Here is a 17,674-nt window from a genome sequence, read left to right on the forward strand (position 1 = left end):
GGTTAGATTCCAGTCAAGGACATGAACCTTGGTTGTGGGCACATCCCCAGTAGGGGGTGTGCAAGAGGCAGCTGGTCTATGTTTCTCTTTCATCGACGTTTCTAGCTCTCTATCTCTCTCCCTTCCTCTCTGTAAAAAAATCAATAAAATATATTAAAAAATAATAATACTGCGCGATGTGATCTAACCCAGGAGGAAAGGAAACAACTATCAGCGGCTTTCCAACCCAGTTTCTCCCAGAACACAAGGTTGAAGGGATCACAAACTCCAGGGTTAAACAAACCAGCTTTGAATTCCAACAATGTGACTAACAAGTCAGCTGTGTGACCTTGAGTGCATTTGTAGGTTAGCCGTTTCAGTGCCTCTCTTCCTATTCAGCATGGTGATTGTAACATGAACCTCTTCAGATTGTTTACGTGTAAACCAATGCTGAGTCCCTCGCAGTGCCCCAACACACACACAAACACACGCATTGCTCCGTAGATGTGCAGGCCTCCCACATCCACAGGGCAGGACCTGTGCTTGCTCCCTAGGAGGCCTCTCCAGGCCCCTTTGATTCCTCTGCCCTGCTCCTCCCCTCCCTGAACTCTACAGAGAAAACCTAAACGGGCATTTTCACGGTTCCTTCTCCCCATGGTCTTTAAATCAATACCTGTTTACGTTTCAAAACATAGATTTGAATCCCTATATGAAACAGCTCAGAATTTAAGAACCTAAACAGAAAGAGAAATGAAATTCTTATTTTTGAGGTGAAACAGGCCTGGAATGAATAACCAAGGTGGGACACTATGATTACAGTACACTGCGGCAGGGGGGCTCCAGAGTGCTGCTCAGCACCTGAAACGCCTGGAGTTCATCCCAGCTGGGAAGGGAGGAAGGGCAGGTGGGGAAGGACCAGGAGTACCAGTTTCCCCGTATAAATGGTACGAATGAATCCAGCTTCCCGAAGGGCTGGCTTCCTCTGGAATGACAGTGGCCCCTGGGACCCACACTGGCTGAGGCTGAGCCGTTTTTCCTTTGGTTTGTAAAGATCATCATCCCAGATTCCCGAGTACAGATCGCCCCTGGGCCCACTCTCCCCACCACTTCCTACCTATTGTAGTAGAAGTGAACCAGACACACAATATGACTTTTTAAAAATTATTTAATTTAGTTTTCTTGGAAAAAAAAAACACAAAAAAACAAGAAAGCAAAACAACCAAAAATATATATAGTTTTGTTTTGTTTTCATGTGACTTTATTTCACCTGAAGGACTGGAAGCTTCTTCCATTGGCAGGAATCTGACTGGGGACCAGGCTGGAAGTGTGGTGCAGACGGTGGAGGGAGAAGGGGGGGCAGGAAGAGGGTTCATTTAGTCGGGGATTCCTGCTGTCTAAAGCCTGATTCATCATGTCTTTGCTTTTGTAGGCCTCCCTGAAAGAAGCCCAGGACAACCCCTTGTTTATGCTGGGCTCTTCGTAGGAAAATCCCCAGCAGTTGCCCCTCTCAAGTTCGCCCCAGCTGGGAAGGGAGGAAGGGCAGGTGGGGAAGGATCAGGAGTACCAGTTTCCCCGTATGAATGGTATAAACCCAGCTTCCCAGAGGGCTGGCTTCCTCTGGAATGACAGTGGCCCCTGGGACCCACACTGGCTGAGGCTCAGCAGTTAAGGAACTGAAATAAAAAACACAAACAAAAGGCATACAAAGAAGGCACCTCAATTTGTGATCCTCAACCAAGGGTGGGTGGCAGGGGGTGAGATTTCAGAACAAGAAAACTCAAACAAATACAGAACAAAAAATGGAGGAAGCCAGGGCCCACTAGGGGTTCTCTCACCCACCCCATATGATGCTGCTTCCAGCCCCCTGTCCTTTGAAGGAAGTTCTTTTGGGAGTCAGCTGTGTGTGCTGTGATTTGGACAGAGGCAGAATTAAGTGGGAAATTACCCTCCTGACTGTCGACCCATATCTTCCTGACAAGATGGAAAAAAGGCAGGAAAGAAGTTAGGATTTCATTTTCAAGAGTCAGGTAATTAGGACAGGTTTCAGTAGTGGGCACCCCATGACACAAGCCATGGATAATGTCCCTGTTCGGTAGCTGCCAAGCATGGCCCTGCTCGGGTTCTGCCTGTCTGCCCTTACAGGATGGTAAGCGGAGGAGGGTCTGACCCATGCCCCATGTCCAAGAGACAGTCCCGGGGAGACCAGAGATATCAAAAAACAAGATTCTTAATGGGAATAAGGAAAATCAAACAAGAAAATTAGATTTTTCTCTACATATATATAATATACAGTTATTTAACACATTATTCCATAGGTGGCTCCAGTCCATGGGGCTTGAGAGATGGTGACAACTTTTATTCCAGATGAACTGCTTCTCTCAAGTTCTGCAGAGCAGAACGGGACAGGTAATGTTTTGCTCCACTCTGGAGGCACAGACCCAAACTGGTCCTGTGCTGAGAGAGAAGAGAAGTGAGCAAGGCAATGAAGGATGGGGTGAGGAGGAAGTGGGAAAGCAAAGGTGGCGGCAGTCCTCTTCCGTCTGCCTGTGTTCTCAGAAGTTCTCCGCCTGAGCAAGTCCATAAAACCCCTCGTGAGGACACTGCAACCCTCCGACAACCACCGAAGTGACCTCCGGTTGATGACAAAGAAGATGGAGAACAGCAGAGGGTGTTTTATGGGAGTGAAGATAGAAACTTCCAAGAATGTAACTCAGTGTTCCAACCTTACAGAACAATCCCCCGGCGAGTGTTCCGAGATGCAGTTATCTGCGCACCGACACCCGGGAGAGGGGCCCCCGGCGAACGTTCGTATCGTCATGCCTAAGCTCCACCGCGGCCATGCACGATGCCTCTGCTGGTGAGTCTCCTGTGTTTCTCTTCAAAGGAACTTCTTAAACCAGCTCTTGCTCTGAGCAGCACCAAAATGCCCCTGCGTCATAATCGTGTGTAGATCTTGGCTGAGCAGGACACGACAGGGGGAGGCTGGATGGCGCCACCTTACACAGGGGCAGAGGGAGAAGGAAGAGCCAAGAATACCTGACTTTGCAGACGTGGAATAACACTACCTTTCAGCCACTGAGCCTCTCCCTTACAAACATGGGCATCTAGTATGTTGATTTCAGTTTCAGTCAGCTAAGGCAACCAGCCAATCACCACCACTGGTGTCTGCTTCTGGTGATTGATTTGGAAAAAATGATTGGTTAAGACAGACAAACTCGAGGAAAGCCCTGGGTAAGAGGGTCCCAACAGCCAGCTTTCCCGCACATCCTCTGTCCTCTTGGCCTTTGACTGCTCTTCCTTTTCATTACTGTCAGTTCAGAAGATGTCCGGGCATGCGGTCCACTCCTGCTTTTCTTTACACTCCCAGTATCCTCCCCTGTAAATATGGGTTAACTCCTTGGTAACGGGGTCCTTCTCTCGCTTAAACCACAGTGCCTTGTAGGGATCGTATGGTGTGCCTAAATGGGAGAGTGAAGAAAAACAGAATTAGAGTCGCAGACACATCTGCAGTCTCCCCATATCAAGAAACGGAGAAGAAGGTAGATTTGTTACCATCCTCTGTGGCTTTCACAGCTTCTGCTTCTCTCTTCTTTCTGGCGAGTCTCTGCTTTTCTTCCAGGCGCTGCTTCTCAGCATTGGCTTCATCCCAGCGCCCATTTTCCATCAGCCTCTGGTCGGGCCGCAATCGACTGTCTGTGGGGGCGGTGCCAGCTTCCCAGGCATTGAGAGTTAGAGCAAGCTCTGAGAAGTAGTACATGTTTTCTGCATTCTTCCTAAAAGTAAAGAGCGAGGAAGAAAAAGGGTCAGGCAGAAGCTGAGACCCCAGCCAGATGAAGACAACAACTCCCAGCTGATGTGCTAAGGGGCAGACTGGAGCACCATGGCACCCTCCCCGAATTGAGACACCCAAACTGAACCATCCCTCAGGTTCCCCAGCACCACTCATTCCAGTTTTCTGGGCTTGTGTTGTGCTCAGCTGAAAGTAGAGAGAAATTCATCAGGAACAAGGAAACATTCTATTAAATGAAAATTCTTATTTCTTCTGCTTTCTTTTTACCCTCTTTCGGGGATAATCTTGACTCTTACTATGGACTGAACATATTAAATCTGACGGGGAAACGGCTTTCATCTTAATTTATTTCCAAAGTCCAGAACAATATCTCAGGAAGCTTTCCATTGCTGCTGGACCTTTAGGCTAAATTATAAGCAGGTAGTAGGCACCTCTCTCCTCTAGCCACTTCTGAAAAGTTTTGCTCTAAATTATAGAATAATGTCCTTCTGAACCACATTCCAAAGGACCTATAGAAAGCACTAAATATGGTTGGCAGATTTGGTTTGGTTAGTTTGAACTTCCTTGGGGTAAGGCATGCTATAACTCCAGCCACCCAGTGCCCACCTTCTGGTGATATCTCCAAAGGTTCTGACTTCTTTCGCTCAGCCCCTCACATAACGCAGAAATGTCATCAATATCACCCCAAGGTTGAGGTGGCAGAGGTATCTGGGCAGCATGCACACTGATACTCACGGCAAGGGGTTCCTTTTCCACAGCATGACCCTGCTCTCCTCTGCTTCACAGCTTCTCTGTCGAGCATCACCCCCATTTTCCCCAACGACAGGCTGAACTTTAAAACAATCCATTTTCTCATCCCAAGTCCCCAGCAGGACAAAGTGAACCTTCCCTGATGGATCTGTCACTTCCCCTGTCACCTGCAAGGATGGAGAGCAGGGCTTTAGAGTACAGACCACACTCACTGTGGGTTAGCTTACCTGCTCTTCTGGAAACCAAAGTCCTAGGGCAAATAGTGGTTAAATCCTATTAAGACAAATACCATGGAGTCATCCAAATTATTTTGTTAAAAATTTTAAAGCTGCTTAAAATAAGCAAGGCATGAGTTAAAGGAATTTTTTTTTTACAACAATACTATGTAGGAAAAAGACCTGACTGTTACTCAGAATTATGGTGTTTTCTTCTCTCCAGAATACAGAGCGTGCCACAAATTTAAATCCGTAACTATTTTTCACTCTCCCTTTTTCTACTGAAGAATAAACACACCGCCGAAACCGGTTTGGCTCAGTGTATAGAGTGTCAGTCTGTGAACTGAAAGGTCCCGGATTCGATTCCAGTCAAGGGCATGTACCTGGGTTGCGGGCACATCCCCAGTAGGGGGTGTGCAAGAGGCAGCTGATAGATGATTCTCTCGCATCAATGTTTCTAACTCTCTATCCCTCTCCTTTCATCTCTGTAAAAAAATCAATAAAAAAAAAAGAACAAACACATCTCTCTTGCTCAGACTCATTCTCATGGTCAAAGTGCCTGTGTCTTCTTCCTGTAATCCTTTCATTAGTCCTTCCTCTAGTTTCCCATGTTGTCTCTCATTGCTCTTGAGTTTTACCTTTTTTTTTTTTTAAATATATTTTTATTGATTTTTCACAAAGAGGAAGAGGGAGAGTTAGAAACATCGATGAGAGAGAAACATCAACCAGCTGCCTCCTACACCCCTCCCCCCCACTGAGAACGTGCTCGCAACCAAGGTACATGCTCTTGACCATAATTGAACCTGGGACCCTTCAGTCTGCAGGCCAACGCTCCATCCACAGAGCCAAACCAGTTTCGGCTTGAGTTTTACTTTTTTACTTGTAGTCTTTCCCAGAAAAGAGAAGGATTTGGTTTCGTAATGCAATGCAGTCTCCTTTCTTGCTGACTTTCTCCTTTACTTCTTTTTTTTATTTAATCATCATCTATATATATAAAACCCTAATATGCAAATAGACTGAACATCGGAACAACTGGTCACTATGATATGCACTGACCACCAGGGAGCGTGCATGGAACATGGCAGGTATCTGCAGAATGCAGAACATGGTGGGCACTGGCCTCGGAGGGATGATGGAGCAGGTGAGCAGGGGCATCAGACCAAGGAGGGGCGCCGGTCGCTGTCATTAGGGAGAGCCTCTGGTGGTTACCGAAAATTTGCTCCCATGCACGGGGTGCTCACACCTGCTGCCTGTGCCAGCCCCACTCACACCATTGCCAGTGCTGGAGTCAGCCAGGAGCTGCCACTCTTATCTGCTGCCGGTGATCTCTTGGCACTGTCAACAGGTGCAAGCGGCATCTGCCGGCCCGGATCACCACTCAGGGCTTCTCCACCTCCCTCTGCTCCTGAGGGGTGCTCAGAGCAGTAGCCGCCGCTCGCACCCACTGACAGAACCAGTCCCAATCACTCCGTGCCATCAGCAGATGGGAGCAGGGTTGGCGTTGTCAGCACATGGGAGTGGTGGTGGTGGGAGCGGAACTGCCAGAAAACAGGGGACCAGAAGCCGCAGCAGAAAGGGCCAGGTGGGGGTGTGGAGGATGGGGCGAGACCTGGCCATGTGCCCTCTGCACCCTCGCTGCCCACAAGTCCTTCCAAAGTGCATGAATTCGTGCACTGGGATGGACACACACACACACACACACACACACACACACACTGAGTGGCCAGGTTATTAGGGGTTCGGAGACCATAATAATCTGGCCACTCAGTGTATATGTTATATATGTGTGTTTTGGAGATACATATATTTAGACACTCTCTGTCTCTTTCTCCCTCCCTCCCACCCCCTTTCCCTTCCCATCCACTCATCCAACCATTAATCCCAGCCCCAAAGGAGTAGCCTTTCTAAGGGATATACACTAAATGAAAAAATTTAAATTCCAACTTCTCTTACCTTTCTTGCTACATCCCGAGAAAAATAGCTATAAGGAACAAATTTAAGATTGCACTTGTCTCCTGTCTTGTGATTTATAATATCAATTTCACCAGACTATAAAATGAAAAGAAACAAGGATTAGTTTTATTAAGACTGGATGATTTGAATATATGCAACTCCATGCCTCATAATTTTTTTAAAAAATAAATCTTTATTGCTCAGATTATTACAATTGTTTCTCCTTTTTCTCCTATAGTTCCCTTCCTCCTGGTTCCCCCCACCCTCTGCCCTTACATCCCCCCTGCCATTGTCCTCATCCATAGGTGTACGATTTTAATCCAGTCTCTTCCTGCACCCCCCACACCCCTTTCCTCTGATAATTATCAATCACTCCCCCCCCTTTTTAAAATATATTTTATTGATTTTGTACAGAGAGGAAGGGAGAGAGATAAAGAGTTAGAAACGTCAATAGAGAGAGTCATCGATCAGCTGCCAGCTGCACACCCCCTACTGGGGTTATGCCCACATCCAAGGTACATGCCTTTGATTGGAATCGAACCTGGGTCCCTTCAGTCCCCAAGCCGACGCTCTATCCATTGAGCCAAACCGGTTTCGGCTACTCCCTTTCTTTCATGCCTCATAATTCTTATTTACTATCTTACATTCCAGCACTCCCTTGCTTTAGATTCAGGTCTCAGCCAACTTTGAGATGCTATGAAATTCCTTTGTAATCTTGGTTTGCCAGCCTGGGATGAAGACCAACTGACCTTTGCTTTGTTTTTCTTTAAGTTGTGTGTCACGTTAGGTGCCATGATTTGACCTTCAGTACATATACTGATATTCATGTCATAATTTACTTTTCCAAACCAATCCTCAGTCGAACTCTGTGCTTAAATCAAAGGATTCCAGTCCTGGCTGGGTGACTTAAGTTGGTTGGAGGGACATCCCATACACCAAAAGGTTGCAGGTTTGATTCCTGGCTGGGGCACATGCCTAGGTTTTGGGATCAGTCCCTAACTGAGGAGTGTATGGAGGCAACTGATTAATATTTCTCTCACATCAATGTTTCTCTCTCTAAAAATCAATAAAAATGTATCCTTGGGTGAGATAAAAAAAATATATATATATATTAGACTCACAATTTCAAGGTTATGTGTTGTAGGCCTTTCTACATTTTATTCCCCATATCTGCCATGAAGCTTTTCCTGACAGTTAAGATAACATTCCCTCTCTTTTCTGAATTTATCACAAAATCATTGTCTTAAGCACATATCAACAGTTAAACAGATACATTAGTACACCTCTTCCCATAGAGTATTTTGTTAGACTTTCCACCTAAACAAATTAGTCACATATGCAATGAAACAATAACTCTTTGAAAAACAACGTTTCATCTGACTTTGTATCCTTAGGCCCCGATAGTAAACTCTGCCCGATAGTAAACGTCTAAAGAATAATGAAAGAATAAAGTGGGAGTTGTGTTTTATTATTTTATTTTTATTGATTTCAAAGAGGAAGGGAGAGGGAGAAACATCATCAATAAGAGAATCATGGATCGGCCGCCTCCTGCACACTCCCTAGTGGGGATTGAGCCCGCTACCCAGGCATGTGCCCCTGACTGGAATCAAACACAGAACCCTTCAGTCTGCAGGCTGATGCTCTATCCACTCAGCAAAACCAGCCAGGGCTATTATTTTCTTTTATTCTTCACAGTGCCCACAGTTCTAGTGGTCACTGAATGTTATAAGTTGGTCATTTATAAATAATAATGTGTGGTATAGAAACTCTCGGGGAGGTTAGGAAGGGGTTACTGCCTAAGAGAAATTCCTCAGGAGAAACTGATAAGCCAGTAACAACAGTCTGGGCTTCAGGAACATGTTAGGCATGCTCACTCACCTGATCGATCCACAACTTGCCCACGATAATGTTGTGCACTGTTGTGGTAACTTTCTTCCAAGTGTAGTGGTGACCACTTTCCTTGAAAATACAGTGGATGGTACCTGGAAGCAGGGAGAGATATACAAATTAAGCCCAACAATTAGAAAAAAATAGCACCATGATAGCTAGAAAAACAACAGATTTTCTTCTTTCAGTATTTCTTACTTTTAAAAGGAAAATAATAAGTTAAAAAGTAATTTATAGCCTTAACGGGTTTGGCTCAGTGGATAGAGTATTGGCCTGTGGATTCAAGGGTCCCAGGTTCGATTCTGGTCAAGGGCATGCATCTTAGTTGCAGGCACATCCCCAGTAAGGGGTATGCAGGAGGTAGCTGATCAATGTTTCAAAATTCTCTCTCTCCCTTCCTCTCTGTAAGAAATAAAATATATTTTAAAAAAAAAGTAATTTATAATATTTTTTTGTTGTTAATCCTCATCTATTTTTTTGCATTGATTTTTAGAGAGTAGAGAGTAGAGGAAGGGAGGAAGGTAAGGAGGGAGGGAGGGAGGGAGGGAGGGAGAGAGAGAGAGGGAGAGAGAAAGAGAGAGAGGGAGGGAGAGAGAGAGAGAAAGGGAAACATTGATGTGAGAGAGACATAACAATTGTTTGTCTTTTGAATTTGCTCCATCTGAGGACCAGGGATTGAATCTGCAACAGAGATATGTGTCCTTGACTAGAATCAAACCTGCCAACTCTTCAGTCTGCAGGCCGACACTCTAACCACTGAACAAAACAGGCTAGGGCAGAATTTATAATTGTCTTAAAAGATGGAAGCACTGACTTATTTTTTTCACTTGATTTTAAAATTTGTGAATAAAACATAACTAAATGATGACAAACACTGACAACTTAGCTAGGAAGCAAGAGCGCACAAGTGTAGAAATAAAAATGAAAGCAAAACCCCCAATCTTTTCTCCACCTGTGACCACCATACCAGCTGCAAAATTTCTAGAAACATGAAAAAACAAAACTGCATGGTGGAAAATAGCATGCATTGGTAGTTAGTACTGGGGCCAGATCCTAATTTTTGGTAACTAGCTGTGTGACTTTCAGCAAATCACTTACCTAAGGGCTTTAACAATAAAAAAGGAGTAGCAGATAGAGCTGTAGCTTTGAAATCAGATAGAACTGGATTAAGTCCTGGCTCCGCTACTCAGTAGATTTGTGACCCTGTATTGTGTAATAAAGAATTTGTCTGCTTTTTGTCCATGGTTCCTGGGAAGAAACCTCTACATCCTTGGAATTTATCAAGTGATGGTAACGTTTTGTTATTCATGGGGATCCTGAAAGTTTATGTCAAAGAGTCATAGCAGTAGGGACCTAGATAGCTTATGCTAACAAGATGGTTCAAAATGAGTGCAGGCCAGAAAGACTAACGATGACTCAGAAAGTTACCTGATAAAGGCTAGATCTCCTGACCTCTTGGAAATGATATTCCCTTCCCTCCAGGAGGGAAGGAGGCCTGGACATTGAGTTCAATCACCAGGCCCATGATTCAATCAACCACACCTACATAAATGAAACCTCTGGACAGTGAAACTTAGAGGCACTTCCTGGTGTGTAAACATCAACATGCCAAGAGGATCATGCTCCCTGATTCCACAGGGAGAGGGCATGAAAGCTCCATGTTCAGGACCATCCCAGACCTCACCCTACATGTGTCTTCATTTGGCTGGTTCTGATTTGTATGCTTTGTAATAAGACTGTCATAATGAGTATAACATTTTCCTGAGTCCTGTAAGCCATTCTAGCAAATTATTGAACCTGAAGGAGTCGTGGGAACCCCGAAATTGATAGTCAGTTAGTCGTATGTGCAGGTGGCCTAGGGATCTACAAACTTCTGGCTGACATGTAAAGTGGGGGCTGACTTATTGGAGACTGTACCCTTATCTTATGTGGTTGGTATTTACCAAGGCGGGTAGTGTCAGAACTGCATTACGTTCTACACCCTGGGAATTTCTTAGGCCTCAGTTTCATCCACCTGTAAATCTGGTGTAATCATATCTTGTGCAGTAAATGTTTATTTACTCAGTAACATGCTTGACACCTAATAAGCACTCAGTGGATATAGTCTCCTCCTGTTCCTATGAGTTAATCTCCAATGAATACCAAATAAAAATCAGTTAGTTGTTTGAAAAGAGGTGACTGAAGATTCAAAATAAAAAAATTTAAAGATTTTTTTAAAATTATTTTGACACACACACACACACACACACAAAATAACAGTCAATTCCCTCTGTAACCACTAGTGAAAAGGACACATGTGGCTTAGGTGTGCCTTTCTTGCACAAAAGATTAAAGTATCCCTGGTAGCTACAGCAGATAATGATGATGACATGACACTGACAATAATATTAGCAACTCTGTGAGAGCACCACTGTGAACCACACACTGTGCTAGGTTCTCCTCATATCTCATCTAACTTCATCTTCGTAACCATCTTAAAAATATATCCAAATTTCTTGCTCAACACCTCTCCCACCACCACTGCAGTCTAAACCACCATCACCTCTTGCCAGAACCTCTTCTGGCAAGTAACAACTTCTTTTTGGTCTCCCAGTTTCCACTTTTGCTCCCTTAAAGTCTCTAGTCAAAATTATGTATTTAAAACATGGCATATCAACTTAACACTGCGAAAAATCTCTCAATGACTTTCCACTATAATTAGAACAAACCCTCTCAACTCATCCATCATTTTCCTCCTTGCTCACTCTGAACTACCTACTGTGGCCCTGTTCTCAAACTGGCTGTGCTTGCCCCCAACTCAGGACCTTTATCTTTCAGGGTCACTCTGCCTGGAATGCTCTCCCCCAAATCATCTTTTGGTTGATATAATCTTTTCAGGGAGAATTTCCTTGACCACCTTATCCAAGAAACCACACACACACACACACACACACTTCTTATTAACCCCTATCTCCACTTTATTTTATCCATATATAAAGTTATTCATGTCTTTACTTTTTTGTCTACTTAAGAAAAGAATGCAAGCTAAATGAGAGCAAAATAGTTTTTGTTCACCACTGCACCCTTAGCACCTAGAATATTTCTTGGCATATACTGACACTCAGGTAACTATTGCTATAAACACTATTATCCCCCATATTTATTTCATGTGGTTGCTGCAACCAATTGACACAACTTAATGGCTTAAAACAACACAATTTATGCTTTTACAGGGTAGGAGCGGGCTAGAAGGGATCAATAGGGGAAAAGCAGGGGCATATGTAATAGTTCCAACAACAAAGATTTAATTTAAAAATATAATAAAAATACATAAACAGCCGAAACCGGTTTGGCTCAGTGGATAGAGTGTCAGTCTGCGGACTCAAGGGTCCCGGGTTCAATTCGGTCAAGGGCATGTACCTTGGTTGCAAGCATAACCCCAGAAGGGGGTGTGAAAGAGGCAGCTGATCAATGATTCTCATCGATGTTTCTAACTCTCTATCCCTCTCTCTTCCTCTCTGTAAAAAATCAATAAAATATATTTTTAAAAAATATATAAACAAACACAGAGCCACTTCAAATGTAGAAAGGGGAAGCCACTTCTAGAATGGTGGAGTAAGGACTTCCATATGTCTACTCAACAAAATCAACAAGAATTCTAGCAAAGACTATCAGAATCAAGCATTTTAGATCTCTGGAAATTAAACAAAGGCTTACAATAATTCAAGCAGCATTTATTCAAGACAAATGGCTGAATCAGAGTAAGAAAAATGAGCTATGTGGCAGGCATTTTAACTTGCTCTCCTCCCGCCCTCCTCTCACCAGCGTGGCAGCAGCCTTAATTTCAGCCTAGGAAAACATTTCTGGGGAGCCTCAAACTTCACAAGTATGAAGCTCCCTAAAAGCCCCATCTTCAAAACACTGTCATTACCTGACCATTGTGGTGGTTCCTGGTAAACTCCCACTCACAGGGCTTATCTTTATTTGACCTGACTCAGCACCTGGTTGACCTTGAATAGCCTTTTCCCTGGGGTGATTATCAAAACCATCAGTGGCAGTGATGCTTTAACACAAGAGCTGCCTGAAATGGTGATAAGAGTTGGAGTAGTTGAAGAAATATAGGCCAGAAATTCCCCAAAATTGACAAACACCTTAATCTACACTGCAAAGAAGCTCAAGGAACTCCATGTAAGATAAACTCAAAGAGCACCACACCGAAGTCTATCATAATCAAACTATTAAAAGACAAGGACAAGCTCTAGTTGGTTTGGCTCAGAGGACAGAGTATCAGCCTATGGACTGAAAGGTCCCAGATTCGATTCCAGTCAAGGGCACATGCACAGGTTGCAGGCTCAATCCCAAGTGTGGAGCGAGCAGGAGAAGGCAATAGGATGACACATTATGACACATTCAAAAGGTTGAAGGTAAAAAATTGTCAAACCAAAAATTCTATATCCAGCAAATACATTCTTATTAAATAAAGGAAAATATAAGACATTCCCGGTTAAACAAAACCTGAAAGAATGCCTAGCTAGCTGGTCTGCCCTTCAAGAAATATTAGTCCTTCAGGCTGAAATGAAAGGACACTAGACAGTAAATTAAATCTACATTGAGAAATAAAGAGATCAGTAAAGAAAACTACAGTTAAGCTATATAAAAGATAGTACAAATGTATTTTTTGCTTGCAACTTTTTTTCTTCCATATGAGTTAAAACACAACTGTATAAAGCAACAGTTATAAAACTATGTTAATGGAATTATAATGTAAAAAAAAATACAGTTTGTATGGAAATAAAAGCACAAAGCAGGGGAAAGGTAATGGATCCATACAGGTGGCAACGTTTTTGTACAGTATTGAAACTAAATTTCAATTTCTTCAAGTATTAACCTGCACTAGATTATTAGAAGTTAATGTAATATGCAGGATACCCACTATGAAAATACCTTTAAAAATATAGTAAAAGGGGACTCTTTCCCCCTCCTCATATGGGAGTCTGTATTTGTTCTTTAATAAATTTCACCTTTATTATACAAAAATAAAATAAAATAAAATACAGTAAATAACAAGGGAACTAAAATGATAAATTTTAAAAATATCTACTTAATACAAAAAGGTACTAATGGAGGAATAGAGAAACAAAAAAGACATAGAATGTACAAAAAATATATCAAATAGTGGGTGTAAGCCATACCTGATCAGTACTTATAATAAATTTAAGTTGACTGAACACTCTAATAAAAAACAAAACACTTAGAAATTGGGAGAATGGATAAAAGGGAAAAGAAGGGGATTTTTTATAGATATTTTTATTGATTTCAGAGAGAAAAGAAGAGGGCAAGAGAGAGAAACATCATTGATGAGAATCATTGATAAGCTGCCTCCTATATACCCCACTGGGGATCCAGCCCCAACCCAGGTATGTGCCCTGACCAGGAATTAAATAGTGACCCTCTGGTTCATGGGTCGATGCTCAATCACTCAGCCATGCCAGCCGGGCTATTCCTATTTTTTAAATGTACACATGACCCTCCTTAAAAATTAAATATAATACGTTTGGAGATCCTCAAGGGGCCTTGCTGGTGAAAAGTCCTATTACAATATGACCCTTGTCCTGAAAATTAGGTGTGAATATCCCAGGTATTTACTACTCTTAATGCTTCTAAAATTATTAGCTTCAAAGATAATTAAGCAATTGGAACCTTTTTAAAGGTCCTCAGTAAAGATCAAGACCAAAAGTGCTTAGTCTCCTTTTCATCTACGAGCCTTTTGCATATTAAGCATGAAATAACACAATTAACACTCCAGTTTCTTTTCTCCTTTTGTAATTATAAACATTCCTGTTTTTTTTTCCTGGCTAATTTCTAGTTTTCACTATATCTGCCATATTTACTGTTTCTGGGAGAAAAGGAACTCATTAAAAAGACGATTGCTGCCCCATCTGATTTGGCTCAGTGGATAGAGCCTCCACCTGCGGACTGAAAAGTCTCAGGTTCAATTCCAGTCTAAGGCATGTACTTCGGTTGCAGGCTCAATCCCCAGTAGGGGGTATGCAGGAGGCAGCCAATCAATGATTCTCTCTTATCATTGATGTTTTTCTCTCTCTCTCCCTTCCTCTCTGAAATAAGAAATATATATATATATATATATATATATATATATATTTATGTTTTAAAGATAATTGCAGTGCACTAATCAAACACTGCAGCCAGGCTTCCTGGAATATGAAACCAGGACACAGAAAGCCATAGGAGCTCAGGCAGGTACTGTCAACTGACTCCAGAGAGCTATTTGGTTTCTTTCTGCCTGCTTTGTGCTTCTTTTTATGCAGATTAGCATTTGCTCTTCAGTACACACATAGCCAAACGTGGGCTGCTCAGTTCAGCAGCATATCGAGAAATTTTGCTTCATTTCCCCTAAAAATCCTAACACTGTATATCAGGATTCCTATTCCCAGGCGTGATCTTTTTTATCTTGGTGCAAAATTAACTTGTAATCCAATAGGATCTTTCATGTTTTGTGTGTGTGTGTGTGTGTGTGTGTGTTTTTAATCTTCACTCAAGGATATTTTTCCATTGATTTTTAGAGTCGAAGGGTGGGTAAGAGACAGAAAGAAATATGGATGTGAAAGAAACACATCGGCTGGTTGCCTCCTGCATGAGCCCCGATCAAGGCCCAGGCTGAGAAGGAGCCTGCAATGGAGGTATGTGCCCTTGACGGGAATCTACTAGGACCCTTTGGTCCGTAGGCCGGCATTCTATCCACTGAGCCAAACTGGCTAGATTATGGATCTTTTAAAATAAAATTTCCTGCCTTAGTCAGTTTGGCTCAGTGAATAGAGCAAAGGCCCAAGAACTGCAGTGTCCCAGGTTCAATACCAGTCAAGGGCATGTACTGTGGTTGCAAGCTTAATCCCCGGCCCTGGTCTAGGTGCATGCAGAAATGCAACCAATTGTTGAGTCTCTCTCACATCAATGTCTCTCTGACTTTCCCCCTCCTTTCCACTCTCTGAAAATCAATGGAAAAATATCCTTGGATGAGAATTAAAAAAAATAGAAAGAAAGAAAGTTTCCTCTTACCTGGAAGTCTGCCTTTATATAAATGATACCTAACCCATCCGATAGAGGAAAAGAAGGTAGAAAGGAGAAGAGAGGAGGAGAAGGGGGAGGGATAGCTGAGAAACCTAACCATGTAGTCACAATATTTTTTATTTATAGAGAGAACTCAATTGTTAGGTAATAAGAGAAAACACCAGTTAAGAGACTTTTTGTATGTTTAGAATTTATATTCTAAAAGAATACTTAAAGCTGCATTAAATATAGCTAAGACGACAAAAAATGTATAATTGGATAGATCCTTAAAGCCTCATGCCTCCTCACTCAATCAACAGCTGAGAAGTTAAATGATTTGCGTAGGAATAGCAATGAGGTTCAGGACCCAAATCAGACTCTACCATGCTAGGAGCACTAGTTATTACAAAAATGGTAGCCTTACCAAGGGGCATAATGGAGAGATATTTGCCTCGAAACTTGCTGGTGATTTTGATTTCCTGACGCAACGTCCAGCCATTTTTGGACTCAGCATGGTGTGCAGCAGCCGGGGGATGATGACTCACCTTGAAGAAATCAGTGATTCAAATTAAAGAAGAAAGGAGGAGAAGACATTGCCTAGTAACTGGTGGTGAACACCTGAAATTCATACTTGCCATTTTTACACCCATACCAGCGTAGAAGCCTGAGGAAAAGAAGGCAGTGTGGGATGACAGGGACTCAAATTTCTGCCAACACACCAACCAACAAAGCATGACTTTCTTAAAAAAGAAAACGTGTCACCGCCCTGAAGCACCTTTACCTGCTCACAGAGGGACTGGTACCCATTCTCTTCTAATCGGTCTAGTTCAAAAGTCTCCCCAAGGAGTGGGTTGAATGGCTTGCTAGTACGGAAGACAGTAGTGGAGTAGGAAGACACGGTGAAAGCTGCAACATAACAGAGCTGTTCTAGAGAGTTTTCACATTTTGCAGCTCGATCTAACAGCTCGTGGTATTCCAGATCTTCAGTAAGGCGCTGAAGCATGGATAAGGGCTCATTAAAGTTTACCTGTCAGGAGAGAACATATATAAAAACTTTGCCCACACATCTATCGAAGACAGATTAATTTTCTGCAGGTGGAGAAACATACTGAGTTGTCATGGTGATAAGCAAATCACTAGGAAGGGAAGAGGCCTTTGCTCGGTAGAGCAGCTCTAGGATCTAACCTGGAAGCAATCCATTCTCCCTAGTCAACTGTTCATGTCAGTGAGTGATATACACCACCTTTTCATTTACTATCAACTCTTTGAAATGGGAACCATGCCTCCTCTGTTCATCCCTGCATATGCAGTTACCAGTGCCTCACACAGAAGACTATCATCAAATAGGTGATGAATGAATAAAAGAGAAAATGTATTATATTTTAGCACCAGAGAGGAAATTGGGTATTTAACATTGTTGAGGAAGGAAAGAAAGGATAGTAATTTTCAAGAACAGGCATGTCTTGGCTAGTGAAATGAAAACATTACTCAAGTTAGCTTTTAATCCTGGACCAGATGATCGCTAAGTATTGGTTCAGTTCTTCATCAGGCCAGGCTTCTGACTTCTTAGCCCTGAGGCTGGACAGTTGGTTTTTTGGACCTGGAATGGGTCCAAAAATGAGGCTAAGAGTAGGCCATGTTTCTACCTTTCCAAAACTCAGGGCACTCAACCACTGAGTATCTATGTATTTCTGTTGGGGAGAAGACAGATGTTCATTCACCGAAGCATTCACTTACTCATTCCACAAGTATTTATGGAGCTCTCATGTGTGTCAGACCTCTCTACACTGGGTGTAGAGAAGGGAACAAAAGAGACAGTCTTCCCACTCTCCCCCTTAAAAATAGCATTACTGTCTAAATTGACTGGGATTTAAGATTACAGTTATTTTTTAAAATGCTATCTACACACACACACACACACACACACACACAAAACAGTTTCAGCTTCTAGGCTAGCCCATAAAGTTTACTTAATCTGCAATACAGCTGAATAGGCCTGGATATCACTAGCTGGAGTTCCGAGTCCAGGGAACAGAGGAAGGAATAAAAATTC

The 17,674-nt window shown here is 42.7% G+C and overlaps 1 protein-coding gene across 1 annotated transcript in view; it reads right to left on the reverse strand.

Moving 5' to 3' along the window:
* Nucleotides 1-1,214: 1,214 nt before the first annotated feature.
* The window catches only part of LOC118712693 (oxysterol binding protein), a 34,870-nt gene continuing 18,410 nt past the window's right edge, over nt 1,215-17,674 (reverse strand). The window contains exons 8-14 of the mRNA XM_036426677.2: nt 16,403-16,648; nt 16,046-16,166; nt 8,566-8,669; nt 6,688-6,783; nt 4,505-4,686; nt 3,532-3,752; nt 1,215-3,437 (exon numbers count right to left, since the gene is read on the reverse strand). Of these exons, the coding sequence (XP_036282570.1) occupies nt 3,295-3,437; nt 3,532-3,752; nt 4,505-4,686; nt 6,688-6,783; nt 8,566-8,669; nt 16,046-16,166; nt 16,403-16,648 (1,113 nt within the window). The 3' untranslated portion in view covers nt 1,215-3,294. The remainder of the gene's footprint in view (nt 3,438-3,531; nt 3,753-4,504; nt 4,687-6,687; nt 6,784-8,565; nt 8,670-16,045; nt 16,167-16,402; nt 16,649-17,674) is intronic.

The sequence above is a fragment of the Pipistrellus kuhlii genome, unplaced genomic scaffold (genome assembly GCF_014108245.1).
Source record: "Pipistrellus kuhlii isolate mPipKuh1 unplaced genomic scaffold, mPipKuh1.p scaffold_m20_p_9, whole genome shotgun sequence".
Taxonomy (NCBI): Eukaryota; Metazoa; Chordata; class Mammalia; order Chiroptera; family Vespertilionidae; genus Pipistrellus; species Pipistrellus kuhlii.